Genomic DNA, 17490 nt, shown 5'->3' with positions numbered 1-17490 from the left:
TTCCTTTGTTTGCCGAGTTTTAGGAGTTCTCTATCCTACTAAGATATATGACTAGCACATATTTTCTCCCATTCTGTGGCTTGCCTCTTTACTCTGTTGGTATTGTCTTTCAATGTATGACATTTAAAAAATTTCGTAAAGTCCAACTTGTCTATTGTTTCTTTTGTTGCCTGTACTTTTGATGTCATATCCAAGAAATCATTCCCAATCCCAATCGCATGAAACTTTTGCCATGTTTTTTTTCTAAGAGTTGTATAGGTTTAGCTCTTACATTTGGGTCTTTTATCCATTTTGAGTTAATTTTATATTTGGTGCTAGGTAAGGCTCTAATTTCAGTATTTCACATGTGGATTTTACAGTTTTCCCAGCACCATTTGTTGAAAAGACTGTCCTTTACCCATTGAATTTCCCCCACTCCCCAGGAAAAATTGTTTGAATATATATGTGAGGGTTTATCTGAGCTCTCTATTTCATTGGTCTATATGTCTGCCTTAATGCCAGTACCACACTGTTTTGATTACTGTAGTTTTGTAGTACATTTTGAAATCAGGAAGTGTGAGCCCTCCAGCTTTGTTCTTTTCAAAATTGACTTGCCTATTTGTGGGATAGCTGGATTTTCCATATGAATTTTAGGATGGATTTTTCTATTTTTGAAAAAAATTTCATTGGGATTTTGATAGGGATTGCACTGAATATGTAGATTGCTTTATGTAGTATTGACATCGTAACATTACTAAGTCTTCTAGTCAATGAACATGAGATGTGTTTCCTTTTATTTATGTCTAATTTCTATAAGCAATGTTTTAAAATTTTTGTTGTATAAATCTTTCACTTCTTTGATTAATTCCTAAGTATTTGATTCTTTCTGATGCTGTTATAAATGGAATTGTTTTCATAATTTCCATTTCAGATTGTTCATTATTAGTGTATAGAAATGCAACTGATTTTTGTATGTTGTCTTTGTATCTCTCTACTCTGCTGAATTCATTTATTAGCTTTAACAGTGTTTTTTTTATTTTTGGTGGAGTCTTCAAGGTTTTCTAGTATATATAAGATCATGTCATCTACAGACAGAGAAAACTTTACTTCTTTCTTTCCCATTTGGATGCTATTTATTTATTTTTATTGCCTGGTTGCTCAGGCTATAACTTTCAGTATTATGTTGAATGGAAGTGGCAAAAGTAGGCATTTTTGTACTGTTCCTGATCTTAGAGGAAAAACTTTCAATCTTTTACCATTGGGTGTGATGTTTACTATGGGTTTTTCGTGTATGACTTTTATTATGTTGAGGTACAAAATGGAATTTTTCTACTTTTTTGGATTTGTATACTTTGCAAATTCATCAGTAAAGAAAAAAATAAAAAGGAATAAGGAGAATTGATTAGATGTGTTTGTGTGTGCGTGTGAGTGCAAATATACATGTATATACATACTGGATAAACATGTAGTTTGCATAACTATATGAATAAAATTGGTGGAAAAATTACTTATTGAGGCTATTTTTTAGAAGCATGTTGGTAAATGGTAGAAGAATTGTTTGTTAATAAAACAATATCCCAACTATTTTTAGATGTTGCATCTATTGAATTATTAGTTCTGTAATATTTAAACTATTGCAAATTGAGGTGAATTAGTTAGAATTCAAAAGAGCAGCAGTTGAGTAGCTATTTGCATTTTTAATCTGACAGTCTTTGACAAAACAAGTCAACATGTTTATGTATAATGACTTATTCTTTTAAGAGATTTTATTTTCTTATTTCAGGCAACCTAATGAAGCCTCTTTTGAATTATGGTATTGCTTGGTGAGCATATCTTTTTTAATTTATGTTACTTTTCAGGATAATATTGATTAATTTATGTAAATTAGTTGTATTTTTGGTTTATTGTTGCAGTATGTCCATGGGCTTTCTAGTTGAAGAGACGGCACCAGTCGTCTGGCGAGGACTTATGGTAATGTCCGCCATTGAGAAACTGTTGAGGCAGGTAAGAATGTTGCATTAAGTATCGTTTTATTATTGGCATACTGTAGTTAATGCATTCGCTGATGGGAGAGCTGTTAAAATTTGCATTTAGGTTGCGATATTTTGCAAAAGAATCCAGTGGATAGACTGAATGTATAATGAGTTACGTGGCGCCAAGACCAGATATCATTGTTACATGATTTAATCTTTCCCATTGCTTATGAGTATTAAAATTCCTAATGTTTTATTTTATATTGTTCTGTTGCTCTGTTGAGTCTGCGGTAAGATGAGGAAATCTGTTTTATAAGTAATATGCCTTCTTTAGATTTATAGTTAATCTCATTTTGGCCAATGTGAGTTATAAGGGCAGTGTAGAAATTATTCAGATGTAGAAAAAAATATATAAACTATAGTGCTTATGATTTAAAATCACTTCAGAACAAAATAAAATTTCGTTTTAGTCTGAGTATATATGGCTGTATATTTGTGGATATAACATCGGTCCAATCAAGTTTAATTTATCCTTAAGGAAGAGAACAGTTGATTGAATAATCTAAAAATATCAGATGGACTGTATGTTATTCATAGCAATAAATTTTATTTTTTCTTAAGTAGCTGTGAATTTACAGTTAGTTATATTCTAGGCAAATATTGTAAGTAATTTGGATTTTCTCCATCAACTTACATTAATTACATCTTACTTATTCAAATTTTACTTTGGGTCAGGTACCATGATATAGGTTGACAATAGCAATCATAGATATTTCTGTGTGTTTATGTGTATATTTCTATATATAGAAATATTTCCCTATATATTTCTATATATGTATTTCTCTATATAATATATATTATTATATTAATTATATTATATTATTAGTTATATTATAATTATATTATATATAATTATATTATATATAATAATATATAATAATATAATTATATTATATTATATTTATATAATATATATTTATATTATATATATTATATATAATAATATAATTATATTATTAATATAATTGTATTAATATATAATTAATATTAATAATTATATTATTAATATTATATACAATATATATTTCTCTATATATATTTCTATAGAGAGAGAAATATATATATATTTCTAGTTGAGAAAGTGAGTAAATGAAATATGTCTTGAACTCTGAAGTTCTTTTTTATTTAACATCTTGTCTTTCTTCTGCTGCTTGAGTTCTTATAAATGTGCTCTTCAATCCCTGGTCCCACAATCCTCCTGTTTTCCCAGTGCATTAAGTCTCTTGGCTGCATCTCCTTTTCTTTTACACTCAGATCCTACAGTTGTTAATTCAGTTACACTGCCAGAAACACCCTTTTCCTACCAATTCCTTTTTGACCTTGATTAGTGTGGATTAACTTAGCCTGTTTTATTTGTTGTTTTTTTTTTTAAGGAAATTCTAAACCAGTGTTTATTCAGTTTATAGTTAAAATTAGAGTCAATAGGAATTTGGAAACACCAAAAGGAGAATTCTGATTTTGTGGTGAGAATATTTCAAATACGAATGTCCCCCCTCCTCTGTTAGTGTTATAATTCTCAACAAGAAACGATTCAGAATTCCTCCCAAGCCTTTATGGATGGCCCCTAGAAGGTGGAAATACTTCCTCTTTCCCCAGTGATCAGAGGCTTAGAGTCTCAAGTCAGTGATAAGAGACAGAACCAGGCCAAGTGTTGTGCTCCCAGTTCAGGGGTGCAGGATCCCCATAGCTCCATAGCCCATTCCCAGTAAGATATGCGCAAGTTCTCTCTTTCTGGCCCCCAAGTGTTTTTTTAAAAATCTCAAGGACCCTTTTAAATCTCATATTCCAAGGTTACAGTAGCATCTCTGCAGATGAGCCCTTGAGGGTGGAAGAGAGAGAGCATGTGTGCATGTGCCCTCAGGAGAGGGGTAAAGGGAGTCCCCCACAGAATAAGTGAGGTCAAACCTGATAGTTCAAATTAATTATGCTGCAAAAAAAATTGTGCCTGAAGCTCAAACTTATATTTGGTACCTGCTTTTATAAATGAAGAAATGTTTTGAGACCAGAGGTGAAAGGATCAATACTCTGAAGGAACCAGAGAATATAATTTTTTTATTTTGTGGGGTGTTGGGGAAGAAAGAAGGGGCAGAATCTCAATCCCACATTCTCAATGTCCCGCCATAACCCATCCTCTTTTGTCTACTGCTGAATGTGTCAGAGAATGTAGAATAATTGTGTTAATTGTTGGCATGATACCATTTTTGATTTCCGAATTCTCTACAGTCTCAACACTTTAGTCATCTGATTTTATTCAATGCTCTTCTCAACGTTTATCAAATGCTCAGCTTAAAAATAGTTAGTAAATTTGATAGTCTGGCAGAAGACCTAGTGGGGGTTTGGAGATTTGGCTCTCTGACACATAAATAGTATCAAAGTCACAGTTTGCTCTGGTAAGTGCTGAAGATACATTTTTAGCAAACATACTATAAAATATCAGGATAAAAGATGGGGTGAGAAAATGGATCCATAACTAATTTTATTGAGATTCTTAGAGGATACCTAGAGTAACCTCTGGGGTACGTATTTGATATTAGAATGCATCTTTACCTTGCAGTCTTTTGTAAAGTCACTTTTGTCATCTGCACATTTTAATGGGAGCTGAAAAGCTGGTATTTTCCGTCAACGCTGTGACCATTCTGATCATCTGAGCTGCTAATTAAGGAGTGTTTTGTTTTGCTTTAGAAAGCAGACCAGCGTTTGGTAAGTTTAACATTCTTTGTGATAATTTAGTAGCTGGAAAAACACTCTGTGTAGTTGTGGATTATCAGGCAGATTAAAAAACAATTGAGTATAACGTATATACCCAAGAGAGTGTGAATCATAAGCGTACAGATAGATGGAGTATCCCAAAGTGAAAACACCTATGTAATCATCATTCAGGGCAAGATAAATAAAATATCAATGTTCTAGAAGTTCCTTTCATGTTCTTTCCCAGGTATATTTTGGGAAGAGGAGATACATACTTGTGGTTTGTCTGTCATGTTGAATTAGAAGTCTGGTTTAAAGTTTTTTTTTCCTCTCCCTTACAACATTTTATTAAGTCAAATTTATACATACAATGGATGCACAATCCTCTATAGTCCAGTGATTTTTGATAAATGTATATACTTATGTAACCACACCCCAATCAAGATAGAGAACATTTCTGTCCCCCCTAAAAACTTTCCTTGGTCTCCTTTTCATTCAATCCCCCACCCAGATAGTCCATCAATGTTGTGATTTCCATCACCATAAATGAGTTTTGCATGTTCTTAATACTTTATATAAATGGAACCCTACAGGATCTACCCTTTTGTATCGTTTTCTTAACCTAATGCTTTTGAAAGTCATCCTTGCTGTTGCATATGTCATTAGTTGAGTCCTTTTTTATTGCTGTGTATTATTCCAGTGCATAACCATAACCAAATCTTGTTCGTCTGTTCTTCTGTTGGTATACATTTGGTTTGTCTCCAGTTTTTGGCTATTATGAAAAATGCTGCTTTAAATACTTGTACAAGTGTTCATAAGAGTTCCATTGTTTCACATCTTTGTCAACATTTGGTGTTGTCAGTCTCCTCTCTTCACTAGTGGGTATAAATGGTATGTTCTTATGGTTTTAATTTATGCTTCCCTGATAGTGATGTCGAGCCCCTTTTCACGTGCATATTAGTTATCTCTCTATCTTCTTTTGTGCGATGTCTGTCAAGTCTTTTACTCATTTTTTTATCAGTTCATTTTTCTTCTTGTAATTGATTTGCAAGAGTTTTAATATATTCTTGCTATGAGTTCATTGTCAGATATATGTACTGGGAATATTTCTCCCAGTTTGTGGCTTGCCTTTTGATGAGCTGAAGTTTTAAATGTTCATGAAATCCAATTTATCAAAAAAGAAGTTTTTTTTAATGCTTAGTGCTTCTTGTGTTCTCCCTAAGAAATCTTTGCCTGTCTACCCCAACGTTGTAAAGATAGTCTCATGTATTTTTCTCTCAAAGCTTTATATTTTTGGCTTGTACATCTTGAATTAATTTTTTTTGAGTGAAGTGAGATAAGGGCCAAGGTTTATATTTTTTTATAGTTGTGGTATAATAGGAAATATATTCATTCTTTGTACTTGGGTCCTGACACAAAGCTCCTAAAACCCTTGGAATTTCCTGAGCAATAGGAGTGTCGCACCTTTTTGAGCACACCTGAATTTATTCTAGTGAGGTGACTTAGGGTGGGGCTCCAGATAGACTCAGGATGGGGCTGTTCACCAGAAAGACCAAGTGTTTAGAGGGTTAGAACTTTCAGTCCCACCCACTGACCTTTAGGAAGGAGAAGGGGGGGGGTGGGCTGCAGATGAAGCTCTATAAAAACTCTTGAACAAAAAAAGTTCAATAAGCTTCTGAGTTGCATTTTGGAGCTCTTCAACTGATTCTAGTGTGTAGACAAGTTTGGCAACCATTGGTTTGCAGAGTTTTAAGAATGATTGGTCAGTGAGAATGAGGACTGAAAAAGGGCCAGGAGATAATAGATGTTAGGTGGCCATTTGTGGTCCCTTAATAGTACAGTGAATGAAAAAAGTCAGATTTTAGGGTTTAAGAATGGATTTATAGCAAGACAATGGAGGCAGAGGTATATTCTGCTTATTAGATAAAATAGGCCATGCATGGGGGTTGAAAGGGTAGGGAGAAGGAAAAGAAGATGGAAGCATAAGGAGGAATGGTATCAAATGAAGGCCCTTTTCAGTTGTTTTCCAAAAGGGATAACAGTCATACCTTTTCCAAGGTATAGGACACAGTAAAGAGGGACTGAAGATTCTAGAGAATGAGAGGATTATCGAAAGAGGAATATTACGAAAGAGGCAAAAGGGAATGGGTTTAAAAGTTTAATAGATGAGTTATTTTTGGAAAATAAGTGTGTAGTTCCAAGTTTGGTGAGTAGAATGGAAAGAAGAGCAGATGAGGGAACTCCATCATACCTGTAACTAAAAAGTTAATAAGTTATTATTTTGTAGATCTTCTCAGTGGAAGGAATTGACTCAATAGAAAAAATTTGGTTCACAAATTTCAGTATTCATAAAAATTATCTGGGGAGCTAGTTGAAAATTTAGGTGTATAGCCTCCCTGTTTCACTCCCTCATTTGAAGATTTTCCTTCAGTAGGTTCAAGGGAGGGCCAAGGAGTTTTCACTTTTAGTAGATTCCCCCAGGCCATGCTAACTAATACTAGTGGTTCTGAAATCAGGTTTAGGCATACGAGTATGATGGTTCAGAACCAGTGCTTTTTAACTGCTTTCAGAAGAAATTAAAAAAAAAAAAAAAAAGAGAGAAGAAGAGATGAATGATAGGATCCCTGTGTAGCAGCAAAGGCCTACTGGATGCGAAATATTATGAGTTTTTAGTTTTGCCAACTCTTTAGCAACTCTCTGAAGCCTGAAAGTCGACATGGGCAAAAGTGTTGTTGGATCCAGGATTGGCATGGCAGAAAGTCCAAAGGGGGAAACATATCTAGGGCATTCTTGAGGGGAACAGTGAAGTCAAGTCCTGACTTCCAGGAAGACATGTGGTCTGGAGGGAGCCGGAGGCGGGAGGAATCAAATAATTGGAAACCACCTGTGATGGGGAAGAAGCGATTCAGGAGCTGTGGGAGGGACAGGTGAAGAAAAGTTAGGCTTTTTTTTTTCTTTTTTAATAGGTTAACTTTGGAAATGAGATATTTCTGAGGAAAGGCAGGTTTCTGTTAAAGTGAGATAAATGTCAAGTATCAAGGTATTTGTTCTCACAGTGGGGTGGTAATAAGGTTGCCCGATAAAGTACAGGATATACTTAATTAAGTTTGAGTATCAGATATACAGTGAATAATTTTTCAGTATTGGGTATGTTCCAAATATTGCTTGGGACATAGTCACACTAAAAAATTATTTGTTGCGTATGTAGTATTCAAACTTAACTGAGAGAGGTCCTCTACTTTATTTGCTAAATCTGGCAAGCCTAAGTGGAAGTGATGTTTCATAAGACACAGAGGAAGGTGGGTAAGACAGAGGTTGGGAGAAGGGTAAGCGGGGTGGTGGAGTGCAGCTGAGTTGTTTGAGAATACAAGTACAAAGTAATGTCAGGGGAACATTATTTAGTCAAGAGTGGCAGATGTGAGTAATAGAAATGAGGTGAGCATTAGAGTGGGAGGTGGGGCAAAGAATTATTCTTTGCAATTTGGTGAAGGAGGATGGTTTGTCAACTTCTTTTACCAACAGCTGCAGCTTCTTCTGAAAGAATAACTTATTTTCCTGGATATAGAAGCAGAAGTACAGGGATCCTCATGGTTTCAACTAGGCAATGTCTAGTAATTTATCTGCATAATTTCACCCCACCTCCTCCCAACCTCATCTGCTAAAAGGAAGGGAAGAGATAGATAAATAAATATGGTATATGTTCATGAATGCATTTTGTGATGCACTGCAAAAAAGCATGCCAGACCATAAAGGGGGAAGTTAAATTTTATGATCAATTAGGAAAACTAGGCAGATGAATGCTAGAATGTCAGTTTGAGTACTGGATTTATCACTATGTATTCTCTTTTATTCCCCTGAGTATTGAAAGTTTCCTTTTATTTTTCATTTTGACTTTAATTAAATGCATAAACACCTAGTACATTTTGCTCAATGAATTAACTAATAGTTTTAAATTTTTCTGTCATTTATTAAGATTTCTGAGTAATATTTCTTTTTTCTAAGTGATGTTCACTGCAGATAAAATTAGTTTAACTCAAATGAGGAAGTCTTGTCTTAGAATCTTTGAGTCTGAAAATGTGGGATATTGGAAAAATACAATTTCAGTTATTAGAAAAAGAGCTACAGAAAGGAAAACTTCAAAGGCTGGTCTGGTGTCAGCACCTGCTGCGGTCACAGGGTAAACCCTGGAGACCAGGGATTTTGGCAGCGGTTTCAGTGCTTTTAGTTCAATCTCCAGTATCCCCAAATGTGAAGCAGATGCCAGTTTTCTTCTCGGCTTCTGATAATGGCATATAATGAGTTGGTTGTTTCCTAGCAACTAAAGAAGCAGTTTCACTTTAGCTGATCCTGCAATAGGAATGAGACATTTTCCCTTGATAGTTGGTATTAGCGATTTCCCTGACAATGGAATTTCACTTCTGAATAAGGAATGTTCTCAGCCTTTGGTTTCCTAAAGAATTTTGCTTTTGAGTGTGGACTAAACTCGTCTTAATCCTGTATGGAGTAAAAAAAAAAATTTTTGAGCCTCCTAAGCACCCCCCATGGGAAGAGCCAAAGGAGTTGGATACATCTTTTCTCCAATGGCGAGTGATTATACAAGAAGCTGTAATAGGTGTATTTTTCACAGTGTTTAACAGGATAATTAACAAACAGATTTTTTTCCTATATTTGATGTTTGAGGTAACAGAGGTTTATTAAGGATTGCACAATGTGTTGTAGAAAAATATATATGAAATTTTATTTCCAGTATTATTTCAGTATAAAGTCAAAATAAACAAAAACATATTTTCTAATCTATAACTCACTTCATTTCCAACAGTATTCTACACAAAAAAATTATTATTATACCAGTTATCATGATAGCTCACCTTAAAGTAACATGTCGAACAATTCAATGTTTATCTTGAAATAGTAGAGATGTAAAGCATCTATTCTTAACTGAATCATATCTAAATCCTTAGTTGGCAGTGGTACTAGATCTGGAGATCTTCTGACTCTTAAGATATATGGAGGCATGAGAAAATTACTTCAAATGACCTTCTTTTAGTCATAGTCTAAACAATTTCTAAGGAAATTATCCATTTTCTTCCTTTGACATTGTATAACTAATATAAATTACTTTCCCCATCCACATTTGTAGTATGATATATTAAGTTTCAGAAGTTCCCAACCCTTAGGCAAAAAGATAAACTATTAAATGATATTCTTAAGATAATTAAGTTAGCCATATCTAAATATACCAAAGAAATTTATTGCCTTGCATGGAAAAGTTGCACAGACTATGCATTAACTATAGATGAAGTTACTGAATGTCTCCCTTGTCAGTTTCGGGCATCTGACCTTATTCATTCCTCTCTATATGATTTTTAGCATCATTAGGTACTTAGCAGGTCTCATATTTAAAAATACTGCATTAGGCCTTTGTGCAGCATTAAAGAATGCTTCACAAAGAAGAACACTAATTAATTCAGTTGAACAGGATAGTAGCCTTTCAGGCACCCTAAGACACAATTATTTTCTTAAAAACCCTTTAAAACATGAAGCAAAGTTTCTATATAACTCAGTTATTGCTCTTAATGTCTTTGGGACCTTAATCTGAGGCTAAAGAGTCAAGTATGTTAAGCCACGTTTTGAATTCTTCTTTCCCTTTTAAAACTATAAATTAGTGAACAGGGAATAGAGATTTTAGTATAACTAAAGCCCAGTTCTTTGAAATATTTTTCTGAGACAGTATTCTAGTGAATAGCTCAATTTGATTCATCTAGCAGGGGTTTCTTTTGATTACCATGCATTTATTCATTCATTTAGCAATTATTTATTGAGCGGTCCTCAGATAATAGTTGCTATACTTTTAAAACGTCATTGGATTTTTTGTCATCTTCAGCAGCATTTAGTGGCTTCTTACTATGTTTGGGGCTTTGGACACAAACATAGATGCTGAGGACACAGGACGTGTAAGACAGTTCAGAATTGTAAAATAAAGCATTTAGTTAACAGACCTCAAATCTGTTGACTTGTAGTCATAAGCAAGATGTTTAGATATGTTAGAAAGTTTGATAATTTTCAGCTGCTGTTTTACAATGTTTTTACTTAAGGCAGTCGAAGCTGGAACTTAGAGAGCAAGGCTGAGTATTACATAGTGCTGACTGTTCAAGTTGGTGGTATTGGTTCCTGGTATCGGATTTCACAGATTCATTTAGGTTCCATGTAGTTAGCATCGGAAAAAGAGTAAGTTCTCAGAAGGAGCTGGAAACAGCCTGTGAATATTAATTGCTGGTTATGTCCTGCTACTTAAATCCCCTTCTTTTTCTGCTAATTATAGGAGATGACTTACGCGAGTACCTCCCACTCAGTGTGATATAAGAGATATATGCAACTCCGAATAGTGTAATGTTCTTTTTTTCCATGTTGCTACTGTAGGTATCTAAGACAGAGAGCTATTACAGTTTTTGTCGCTGGCACCCACTGTCCCCAACGCTCCACTGCAAATCGTTTGTGCTGGATTTCTCAAGTGTTAGAGTCGACATGGTCAATGTCATTACTTCATCCTTTTACTCTTTTGTATTCTGGTCCCTGTTCACACAGGTGTGGAGACACTTTTCACCTGATAAAACTACTTAGTGACCTGCAGGTTTAAATGGGTAATTTATCAAGAAAACAATAGTAATAAAAGAAAGCAGCAAAAGTGAAAAAGGAGTTATTCTCCAGTGTCAACCACCGATACAGTCTTTCTCACTTCTCGTTCTGTGTAGCTTTGGGTTGGAGCAATTTGTAATGCTGGGGGAACCCTGACTCTCAGAGCTTCTTGTCTAACGTGACCCAGGGAGCACCTCCTGCTGCAGCCGTCTGATTATATATGGCTGAGCGAGATTATCTTCTGCTCTACATCAGTGATCGGCCTTCTCGGTACGTTGGGAAGATGAAGGTACTTTACTATTCTTGGCCATCAGTTCCTTGAATTTCTTCCTTAGGTTTTAGGCCTTTCAATCCCATCTTGCTCCATCCTGGATGCAGAAACTAGCATGTCATCTCCCCTTCTCCCATTTGGTATATCATTAGCTATTTCTTCACACCGGTTCTTTCTTTCGGCAAGGTTAGGCTTCTTCACCTGTCTAGTTACATGTCCTTCCCTAGAACTGTTCAGTACATTATTAGGTTTCTCATCTCTGACCTTCTCTTTTCTTCCTAGTTCAGATCTTTGTTTACTTTGGTTTTTTTTTGGCTCTTTTCTCCTGAGTGCAAAACATGTTCTCAGCCCATTTGTGGGATAACCCACACTCTAGGAATGATTGATGCTGTGGGCAGTTTTACTTCTGTGCCATCGGCTCAAGTGCTTCCTAAGGAGAGAGGTGGGACGTTGCCCTGATTTTGTTCCTTCATATTAATTTCCATTCTCAGCAGTGAACACAGAGAATCAGGATTCTTATTTTCAGAACATAGAATGGGGGAGGGGCTTAGTTTGACTATTCAGTCCAAATGGAGAGCAGATTTTTATGATTTTTCTGTCATCTAAATAAAGAAATAAGGACAGTTAGAGTAAAACAGAGCATGGTTTAACTCCAAGCCTGAATCTACAGGAAAGCAAGTAGCGAGAAAGAGAAAGCGTAGACAGGTACCAGGAAATTAAAGTCATCATGGTATGTAAACTTGGTCCGTGTTTCATTGATAAAGCCAAGATGCTTGGGTATTCTTTTGTGTCTGACAACACAGATAAACGTTTCCCATTTCCTTCTTTGTGTATCTACCAGAGCCAAGTGATAGAGGTCCTGGGGCGGGCACTAACTGTAGTTCCGATATAAATGACATTCAGTATGCAGAATGCTGGCTTGTTAATAAGAGAATTGAAAAAATGAACTGTTTTGTTCAATTGAAGTCAGCCATCAAAATTAGTGCACAAGGAAGCACTAATAGAAAAATGTGCCAAGCCAGTGAAATATATCGATGAAAGGGAGACCGGATGATGTCAGATACAATTCATTAGCAGCAAACATCAGTGAGGCTAAAATAATTTGCCTTAGAAAATGAATTAATTGAAAGGAGGCTAATTGCCAAACTCTTATAATATCCCATTTCTACATTGAACACTTCAGAAAAATTCCTGCCTTTTTCACTATTTAGTGTTGTTGACACAGACTTTAAAGAAGAACCTACAAGGATTTGAACAGTCTAGGATGAGGGTAATTAGAAAAGGTAGGGCCTTGTCTTCTTTGGTCATAGTTAAGAAGACTTAATAAGGGTCACATAGAATTACTCATTGGGCTGTCAGGAGACCTTCTTAGAGTTGTGGCCCCTGTTGGATGGGCACGCGCTTGCCCCATCTCTTCAGAAGCAGATGGGGAATCACGGGTCAGAGCAGAGGTTAGAAGCTAGCTGGAGCTGTTTAAATTGGAAGATTTGAACAGATCCCAAACAGGCTGTGAGGGAAATTTATGGATGTTACTGGGAATTTCATAGGACTGTGACTCCTATTTATTGTTTAGGCAGATACTGTATTTACTTGATTTTAAGATACATATATTTCAAATTTTAATATCTCTGAAATTGGAGTGTGTTTTCTAATCATTAACATCTTGGCATCATGACTGTTTAATTATTAATAGTTTTCTCTTTGGTAGCATATAAAAAATGGTGTATCTTACAATCTATGGTGTTTTCTATTTGATGAAATACAGTAATTATTTTTGTCGTGATTACTTTAGTGCTGATTGAATTGTATTTTTGCCTTTTTCACAATCACTGCAGAGTGATTCCATGTCATTCATTTTGGTCAGGTTTTTTATTATTGAAAGACTGTTTTCAATTGCCGCTGTCTGTTTTGGCAACTTGTACATTCTCCCATCACTAACTAAATGTTCCCCCTTATTACTTACCCAGAGACTGTCAGATTATTCTTCCCAGTGTGTAATAACTCTCATGATATCAGTTATTTTAAAGACTGTCAGTGTCTCCTTATTACTTTTTAAAGCAACCTCCCCTCTGACTTTATTCATCCTTTCAATGGTTAAATTTTAGAGAACTTGTAAATAAGAAAGGCGTGACACCTGCCGCCATAGATTCTTTTGGTTTCTGTAAACTTTTACTTATTGATTTGGAAAATTTTGTCAATGCTATGTGATCATTCATAGTTTGAAAATAATGCTATACCAATTTACATAAATGTTTTTATGTGTTTAATAGTTGTTTTACATAAAGTTAGTTAATTTTATGTTGCTGAAAAGTCACCAAAAGAAATGACTCATGGTGAATTAAACATCCTTTTTTTGTGTATTTCTTTTTTGTGTTTATACCAAACCTAGACAAATGTCCACAGAAGCAAATGTTAGACTTTATAATTAGTTTATTTTAGCAGAGTCTAAGGCTGGTGTCTCAGTTACATGAATGTAGAAACTATCAGATTGTGTAGGTTGAATTAATGTATTCTCAGATAATTCTATCCTACTAAAAACAGCTACCTATTATTGGGAAACCAATAAGTACTATGTGCTCAGCGTTATACTGTTTACCTGTATTATCTCTTTCAATCCACATAGTGTTGTGTAATAGGTACTGCTATTGTTCTTATTTTGCAAGTGAGGAAACTGAGGCGTAAAGGGATTACATAATTTGGGCAGGGTCCCACAAGTAATCCCTCTGATTCCCCAGGCTCAGCTTTTCACTGTACAGTTGAAGTTTTAAAAGTCTTACCTTTCCACTTAAATGAAAACACACTGTTTAATATCATCTCTGAAATGCTAACTGATAGAAACGATGAAGAGCTTTCGCTCCCATCACGGGCACCAGTGCGTGCGAAGACTGCTGCTTCCCTCATGTTCGCGGCAGCCCTCTGCTGCTGCTACTGCTGCCGCTTGGAATTGCCACCTGCGCCATTGTTCCTTACACCTCTCGGCAGTTTGACGTGAAGCTGTTGTGATTTCTGGAAGGAGACTTGTCCTGCAGATCAATCAGGAAGTGCAGCCAAAGGTGGCAGAGTTGGTGGCATAGGGCAACAGACGGCCACACTTGAGCGTGGTTCTAGTCGGGGAGAACCCTGTAAGCAACTCCTATGCCCTTTCAACAAAACAGTCAACAGTCTTTCAATAAAACCAGGGCTGCTGCAGAGGTGGGAGTCAACAGTGAGACAACTGTGAAAACAGCTTCAGTTTCAGAGGAAGAACTGTTGAACTTAATCCATAAACCAAATAGTGATGATCATAGAGATGGCTTCCTTGTTCAGCTGCCTCTTTCAGAGAAAGATCTGCAGCACTGTTTCTCCAGGCAAGGATATCCATGGCTTTCAGGTAATTAATGTAGGGCAAATGTGTTTGGACCAGTTTTCCATGTGACCGGCTACTCCATGGGGTGTGTGGAAATAATTAAGCAACTTGGCACTCTAACCCTAGGGAAGAACATGGTTATAGCTGGAAGGTCAAAAAGTGTTGGAATGCCCATTGCACTCTTGCTACACACAGATGGGGCACACGCATGTCTTGGAAGTGATGCCACTGTTAACAGTATCTCATCTGTACACTCCCAAAGAGCAGCTGGAGAAACGTACAATTTTTGCAGGTATTGTCTCCTCTGCAAGCATTCCAAATCTGATCACAGCGGATATGACCAAGGAAGGAGCAGCCATTATTGATGTGGAAATAAACAGAATTCAAGATGCCATCGCAGCTAAACCCAAGTTGGTTGGAGAGGTAGATTTTGAAGGAGTCAGGAAGAAAGCTGGTTACTTATGTGTCACTCCAGTCCTTGGGAGTGTTGGTCCCATTGAAGTGGTGATGCTAATGAAGAACCATTATTGCTGCAAAAAAAGGTGCTGAGACTTGAAGAGCGAGAAGTGCTGAAGTCTAGAGCTTGGAGTGGCAACGAAGCAACTGTTATGTCTTCCCTGTCATGAACAGTACGCTAAGCCAGTGCAAGAGTCAAAACAAGCCAATAGAAATGCAGTTTTTTTTAAATTTATCTACTGAAATAATTTTAAAGGATGCTTTGTATTTTTTGAAAGCTTAAGTGGGTGGGTGTTTGCACACATAGCTCAGTAGTGCCTAACCAGGGAGCATGCCAGTATCACGTTGGGCCATGTGACCTAGCCATAAGAGAAGCCATTAAACTAATGATTAACATGGAGGTTATTGTCACATTGAGAATGGCAGCTTAACTTTGTCAGATCACTGCAGTTACAATTTGACTTTTCTAGGATTGAATTTCCCAAGTGCTATTCCAATAAGAGTTGATACTCACTTTGGGTTCCAAACCTTTTGAGTTCAACTGGTCCAACCAAAGGAAAAATGTTGCTGGAGAAAATGAGGGAAAAGGTAAAAAGGAAGAAGTGATGGCAGTTGAATAAGAAAATTTACTAGAATTTTATATGTATTGACTGATAACCAGAAGAAAAGCTCCATGTTAATAGTATCCTGAGCTGTCATTTTATAGCTTAGTCGTTGGAAAGATGTCTAAGGTTGTTCCATGTGCTATTCGCCTGTGTTTTATGTATGTTACCATTCATGAGGTCGCCCCATTTTAGTTTCCTAGGATGGAAAGGCCTATTTTGTAAATAATTTGTGTGTATTATCATATTTGTTTTTTCCTATATCCTTAAACTTCATTGTTAAAATTTTGTACTGTTAGGGGTATCTGTGTGGTTTCTTTGGTAGATCTTTAAACCTATTTTTGAAAAACAAAACAGACTTGATAATCATTAGGGCAGTTTGTATGAGTATGCAACTTATTTTCCCACCAAAGAATTGTCAACAGCTGCCTGCTTTTTTTCTGAAGCACCTGTTGGTTCTCCCCTGCCCTCCCGCCCCTGATGAGTTTTAGAGAGTTTGAGTTAATATTGAATTTAATCACACTTTTTGATTAAAGGGTGTTTTGTTTGCTTGTTTGTCTTTTTTTTTTTTAATAAAACACTTCTGACTGGTAAAAAAAAAGTTTTTCTTTGTCATTTGGCTGCTGATTTGTATGCTATACTGTGTAGATTATAAGGCATATCTGAGAGAATATCTTTATAAATCTCTTTACTCTGACACTCACTATTTAAATGCCTCTTTTTCATTCCACCTCGATTGCATTTTTGTTAATTTACACAATACGTTATTTAGGTGCAGTTTTTATATGGAGGTGAGTTATAAAGTCTTTTTAGTAGTGTTTGGCAATAAGAAAGTTGACAGACCCTTCTATGTTATGAGTTCAGTAACTGTAGTAATATAATTCATTTATAAACTGTAGTAGCTTTAAAATTCTTTTTTAATTAAAAAGTCAAATTAAAATTGTTCTTCAGGTATTCATCATTTGGACTTGATCACACTTCACTGAGGTACAGTGGCATTTCCCAGTTTCCGAGAACAAGCTGTAATTTAGTAAAGGGAAATGACTGTCTGTCTCAGGGATACAGTGAGTGTCTATTAAATCCAGATTAAAATTCAACAGTGCTTTTCTTAGTGGTTGATTGTTGAGACTTCTTGACTGCTCAGAGGGATTTATGGGACCATTAGTAAGTAGTTCAGTAGACTAGTTATTACTCAGTATCAATTTCAGCTAACCTCAGATATTGAGTTCTTTTCAAATAATTTTTTCTCCTTGAGAACAAATTGATTTAGGGAGAACATAAATGTCAAAAAGTTTGCACCAAATACAAAGTAGAGGGCATAGTCCCCACAAGGCTGCCCTCACTCCTGATACCAGTTGCAAATTAAAGGGTTCTCCAAACCACCTTTAGAGTTCAATAATTTGCTAGAAGGACTCATAGAATTTACCGGAAGGTATTATACTCATGGGTATAGTTTATTACAAGAAAAGGAAACATTAA

At 35.8% G+C, this 17490-nt stretch overlaps 1 protein-coding gene and 1 pseudogene across 7 annotated transcripts in view; both read left to right on the top strand.

The window, feature by feature from the left end:
* Positions 1-17490, top strand: part of NUBPL (NUBP iron-sulfur cluster assembly factor, mitochondrial) — a 268056-nt gene that overhangs the window by 140138 nt on the left and 110428 nt on the right. For 4 of the 6 annotated variants that reach the window (XM_081050177.1, XM_081050175.1, XM_081050178.1 and 1 more), the window contains 2 exons: positions 1763-1802; positions 1893-1983. In XM_081050177.1, coding sequence (XP_080906303.1) covers positions 1763-1802; positions 1893-1983 — 131 coding nt within the window. The remainder of the gene's footprint in view (positions 1-1762; positions 1803-1892; positions 1984-17490) is intronic. The other 2 variants (XM_081050179.1, XM_081050180.1) reach the window with 1 other exon arrangement.
* On the top strand, positions 14448-15652 carry LOC308497477 (bifunctional methylenetetrahydrofolate dehydrogenase/cyclohydrolase, mitochondrial-like; annotated as a pseudogene). Its single transcript has one exon. The product of its transcript is annotated as a bifunctional methylenetetrahydrofolate dehydrogenase/cyclohydrolase, mitochondrial-like (transcript).

Source organism: Rhinolophus hipposideros, assembly GCF_964194185.1.
Source record: "Rhinolophus hipposideros genome assembly, chromosome: 5".
NCBI classification, from domain to species: domain Eukaryota; kingdom Metazoa; phylum Chordata; class Mammalia; order Chiroptera; family Rhinolophidae; genus Rhinolophus; species Rhinolophus hipposideros.
The sequence above is the reverse complement of the archived record's forward strand: the minus strand, read 5'-3'. Positions and strand labels throughout refer to the sequence as shown.